The sequence below is a fragment of the Paramisgurnus dabryanus genome, chromosome 21, assembly GCF_030506205.2.
Source record: "Paramisgurnus dabryanus chromosome 21, PD_genome_1.1, whole genome shotgun sequence".
Lineage (NCBI taxonomy): Eukaryota > Metazoa > Chordata > Actinopteri > Cypriniformes > Cobitidae > Paramisgurnus > Paramisgurnus dabryanus.
Window position 1 is genome coordinate 18,270,600 of NC_133357.1, and position 5,163 is coordinate 18,275,762.

The following is a 5,163-nucleotide window of genomic DNA, read 5'->3' on the forward strand; positions in this document are numbered from 1 at the left end:
GGGGCTTCCAATTTGGAAGTAGACAGAAGGGGGTCCTTGAATTGAAAAAGGTTGAGAACCCCTGTCTTAAATCATTTGTGACCCAGTGTGTGAAAATTCAGCTAAAGTCATTTTTTTACTGTTTTCTACATAAAAATCATCTTGCATAATGTAAATTAACATTCTGCAGACGTATAACCTTGATATCTTTATTACTGAGTAAGGCCATGTCAAAGATCGAAATTAAAGTGAAATCAAAGTTTAAGGTTGCCAAATTCTTCTTATTTCTTTAGGGGACTTCAACCTGGATTTGACAGATGCTGTCATGTTTTATTAATGATGCTCACTTCTGAAAAATAATTAAGTTAATAATAAGTCTCCATAACGTAAATACTACTTCAGTAAAACACCATTATGGCTTGGAAACAAAACTGTGAAATATTAAATACGTTTGGCGTCTTTAAACATTAACGATAATTTCCTAATGATTAGAATATGTAACAAGAGCTGAGGAGATTAAGCGTTCCTACTGGCCCAAAACGTTCTGTGAAGTTGTCAATCAAATGAACTGTAGCCAATCACATTGAAGGGCGTAATCGCGTCCGTATATCTGATTGGCCTGAACCGCACCACCTTGATATGACGTCATTACCGGCGCCCAAGCACTAGCAGCGCGTGAATATGGCGAACATCAGAAGTGTCAAGGTGAGAGAACAATTGAATGAATTCATGCAAGTCATTTATAATCCTTTTATAAGATCAATTTACAAGCGTTGCTTTACAGCAAGTATTCGTTTATCTAGTTTATGTATGTTTGTATTCTGCGTTTGCCATCATATTGTGAAGTTATAGCTCAGCGCTTAACGTTACCAGTTGCCTGGAACTTTTAGCAGGTGTGAGTTGACTGGGACAGACAGGTAAACAATGGTGAATAACCAGCTTTACAAATTGTTAACCTGTTGCAGCCAGTCTTCAAACTCATAAACGTAGTACTGTATTGTGTTTGTTGTACATCTGCAGACGTATGTAGGGTGTATCTGCACTGACCACGCCCACAGTATCTTAATTAATGAGTACTGTCGATGCATTATACCATTACAACAGAGCTACTACTTTCCACAAGCTCATTATATAAAGTCTGATACCTTCACCCACTGTGTGACAGGGTATGGTGGGTCTGGTGACAGGAGGGGCATCTGGTTTGGGGAGAGCAACTGTGGAGCGCCTTATCAGCCAGGGTGCCAGCGCTGTGATCCTAGACCTGCCCAGTTCAGATGGACACAAGCTTGCTGCTGCCCTTGGGGACCGTTGTGCATTCGCCCCAACCGATGTGAGTGACTTCTTTCACATATTTCACCTTGTCTCCTAAAATTATGCAATTAACAAAAATGAAATATTGCTATGTTAAACAGTGATGTAGATTGTGCAATATAAATAATAAAAAATTATCTCATGACTTACCCTCATGCCATCTCAGATATATATGAAGTCAATAACATCAAATCTCAGTGATTCTTGTGTGACTTGTGTCTAATGTGCATGTTTCGTCATGTGACACGCAAGCACCAATCGGATTTAATGTCATCGACGTGCCATGAATTTGCTTTACTAATCTGTATTTTTATAGTAATACACAACGTATCAGTCGCTAAATAAGATCCAAAAACCTTGAAGACATTCCAGAGATGAGCGATAAAGTGGGAGAGCTTCTAAATGAACACACAAAACATTATAGATGAGAATAAAAGTTATAAACATCAGAGGTCTAGGGCAGAAAAATGGATAGAAGATGAGAAATGTGTAAAGGATAAAAGTATGTATATAGACATGCCACTTATCTCATTACACTATACTAACTGGAGAACACTATATTTAACTGGAGCCCTGTCGTGCTACAGAAGACATTTATTAACCCACTGGAGTCATTTGGGTTACTTTATGATGGAGGTACAGTAGTGGCTAAAAGTGATGTCCTATTAGGGAAAGCTTGTTTCAAAATTTGCTTAAATCCCCCACAGGTTATATTAAGCCCTCAAAGTATTTGGTACAAAATGGACAGAACAATAAACTTTAAAAGTTATTTATTGGACAAAATAATTTAGCATTAAAGCAAAGGATATTAGTTATTATTAGATATATAGAAATTATTAAGCATACCTTAACTACAACTTTATCTGTTATTAATATTTTTTGAATATTTTTTGTAATATGTTACTAGTCATTGTCCTGGGTTTTGCCTTTAAAAACATTGCACATGTTTTGTGTATTATTTTTGACCACGCCTCCTTATTTTTTTTTCTCAAAGCTGAGCTTCAGTTTATACTCCAAACACAATAATGTACTGTAACACTGATACAAAATTTTTAATGCACCTGTAATAAAATTTAAATAAAGAGCGAAGATGTCAGTTTTCAGAGTTGGACATCACTAGAGTATGTGCTTATTTGAGCTTCACAACATTGATCACCATTCAATAGTATAACAAAGCTAGGATATTATTTAAAGGGGCCATGGCATGAAAATCTGACTTTTTCCATGTTTAAGTGCTATGATTGGTTCCCCAGTGCTTCTATAAACCTAGAAAATGTGAAAAAGATCAACACAATAACTTAGTTTTGGTAAACCATTCTCTACAAGCACATGAAAAAATACGTCGTTGAAATTTGGTTCTCCTTATGATGTCATAAGGAGCTCTTATTATAATAATACCGCCCCTTAATCTGCACTAACCAGCCACGGCACAGCCATTTAGTGCAGAGAGAGAGAGGGAGAGAGAGAAAATAATTCACAGCACAATTCAGTTTCAATTTCAACAAACCACCATCATTGTGATCAGTGTTTGCACTTCATCTGCTAATTTGCATTTTAAAGGACCTACAATAGTGGCAATTTTAGCGTGCTATAATAAATTATTTATATGGTATTTTGAGCTAAAACTTTACATATGTACTCTGGGCACACCAAAGATTTATCTTAAAAAAGTCTTGTGACATGGCCCCTTTAATACAACTTCAGTTTTGTTCAACTGAAAAAAGGAAACCGTATGGCATGCTTCAGAGAATTTTAATTTTCTTGTGTTATTCATTTAAGTTCTCTACTTTGGTTCTAATAAGACCTTTTGTGATTAAGGTCACATCAGAGTCAGATGTGAAATCGGCTGTTGAGTTGGCCAAGGAAAAGTTTGGCAAGGTGGATTTGGCAGTGAACTGTGCCGGAGTAGCTGTGGCTGTGAAAACATACAACTTCAAAAAGGATCTTCCTCACAGCCTGGAGGACTTCACTCGTGTTATCACTGTAAGCCAAACTACATCATCCCTAATACAAGTGTACAACTGATGATAGTTTTTAAACTACAGTATTGTTTAAGTTTCAAATCAATATAACAAAACCGCCAAATTTTACATATATTATAATCAAAATAATCACAACATTGCTGGCTTTGAAAATGTAGAATCATGCATTTCTGTAAAACCGCTTAAAACAATATGTATGCAGATATTAGAGCCATACAAATAAATGTGAATTGAACAAATATCTCCTTCTATGACTATGAATTTTATTTATCAGGCATGGTTATCAGAGAGAATAAAGGCCATCAGTAATTATAAATCGGACAATAAAGATGCTACACTCGGAGCATAAAAGCCAGACAAAGTACTAAGATAAATATTGGGGGAACGCATTATTTATCATTGTTATTTATCTAAACCGTCAATGCTATTTACATGAGTCGTAAATGACTGGAATTTAATGGTGGTTTTGCATGAATCATTAAGTCCATTATGAATTATGTGCACTAAAGGTTAACATTGCTGGGACGTTTAATGTGATCAGACTGGCTGCGGGGGAGATGGGAAAAAATGAGCCTGATGCCGATGGGCACAGGGGCTGTATCGTCAACACCGCCAGCGTTGCTGCTTTTGATGGGCAGGTAAACCAAATCCAATTTTTTTAAACCATGCTTATAGTTTTTTAACACTGAACACATCAAGTTTTATAATGTGTATTGTTGAATCAATGTCTGTTTTTGCAAGGTGGGCCAAGCTGCATACTCCGCCTCCAAGGGTGGGATTGTAGGAATGACTCTTCCCATTGCTCGGGACCTTGCACCTGTGGGGATCCGTGTAGTCACCATCGCCCCAGGTCATTACAGTAACTGTACATTCTGTTTATTATGTTTTTATTTGTGATGTTCATATCGTCCATCTCTGTCCTCTTCCTATTTTCCATACAGGTCTGTTCTCCACGCCTCTACTTGCTGGATTACCCGAGAAGGTGAGGAACTTTTTGGCCAGGCAGGTGCCCTTCCCCTCACGTCTAGGAGATCCAGCCGAGTTTGCACACCTTGTGACTTCTATAGCAGAAAACCCGATGATCAATGGTGAGGTGATTCGCTTGGACGGAGCCATCCGCATGCAACCTTGAAGGAACTTGAACTAGAGATAAGGGCAACAGCATGGACTTTTGTGTCTTTGGTACTGGTCTGAATTTTCAACATAATGCAGTATAAAAACCTGGATGCTTTCTGTATAAGATGAAGTTTGGAAATAGATTTTTACACACTTAAGTCAGTTTGGTATTCATTTACTTGGTCTACTGTTCATATGTGTCCGAGTAGTACACATATGAACACATACTAGCTCTGAAGATGTGGGTCATACACTTAGCCTATTATATGTCAGAGAAATGCCTGAAATGTATTCATATAACCATAAGGAGACTTCTAGTCATTCATGCTGAATTTCTTTGTGTAAAATGAAATGTACTTTAATATAAAAAGCATAACAGGATGAGTTAACTTATGATTAGTAAATAGTTTGCAGTTTTCCCTATTCATTGAATCGAAAACAAACCTCAAGGATGATGGTCCATTTAAAACATTTAACCACAGTTCTGTTTCCTGTTTTTCTTGCTGTATAATAAAATTTTCCTAGTTTGTAGTAGCACATTTTTTCAATTTATAGACAAATACCCCATCACAGCAGAATCAGTGTCTGATCCAGCAGAGGGCAGGATTGAGCACGACTGGAAGCTCAGGTGCTTTTTCATATGGCTTGCTTTTATATTTAACATTTAATAAGACTTTAAGTGATGTAAAATGGGTCAAAACTCGTTATTACGTTGTTATTAGTAAAAAAGCTAAATATTTGAAACACCTGCGCATAGGTAATCTTTTGAATAGCT

The 5,163-nt window shown here is 36.9% G+C and overlaps 1 protein-coding gene across 1 annotated transcript; it reads left to right on the forward strand.

Moving 5' to 3' along the window:
* The first annotated feature begins 532 nt into the window (after positions 1–532).
* On the forward strand, positions 533–4,925 carry hsd17b10 (hydroxysteroid (17-beta) dehydrogenase 10). Its single transcript, XM_065286073.1, has 6 exons — positions 533–684; positions 1,145–1,309; positions 3,109–3,273; positions 3,782–3,910; positions 4,014–4,122; positions 4,214–4,925. Exons 1-6 carry the CDS (start codon positions 661–663, stop codon positions 4,402–4,404), a joined length of 783 nt encoding a protein of 260 aa, XP_065142145.1. The 5' UTR covers positions 533–660; the 3' UTR covers positions 4,405–4,925.
* The last annotated feature ends 238 nt before the right edge of the window (positions 4,926–5,163 follow it).

What these genes read in the sequence shown, in the direction of transcription:
- hsd17b10 (XM_065286073.1), top strand. Translation starts at nt 661, where the DNA reads ATGGCGAACATCAGAAGTGTCAAG. An exon ending in CGAACATCAGAAGTGTCAAG is followed by an intron (nt 685 to 1,144) that starts GTGAGAGAACAA and finishes ACTGTGTGACAG; the next exon opens with GGTATGGTGGGTCTGGTGAC. An exon ending in TTGCTGCTTTTGATGGGCAG is followed by an intron (nt 3,911 to 4,013) that starts GTAAACCAAATC and finishes TGTTTTTGCAAG; the next exon opens with GTGGGCCAAGCTGCATACTC.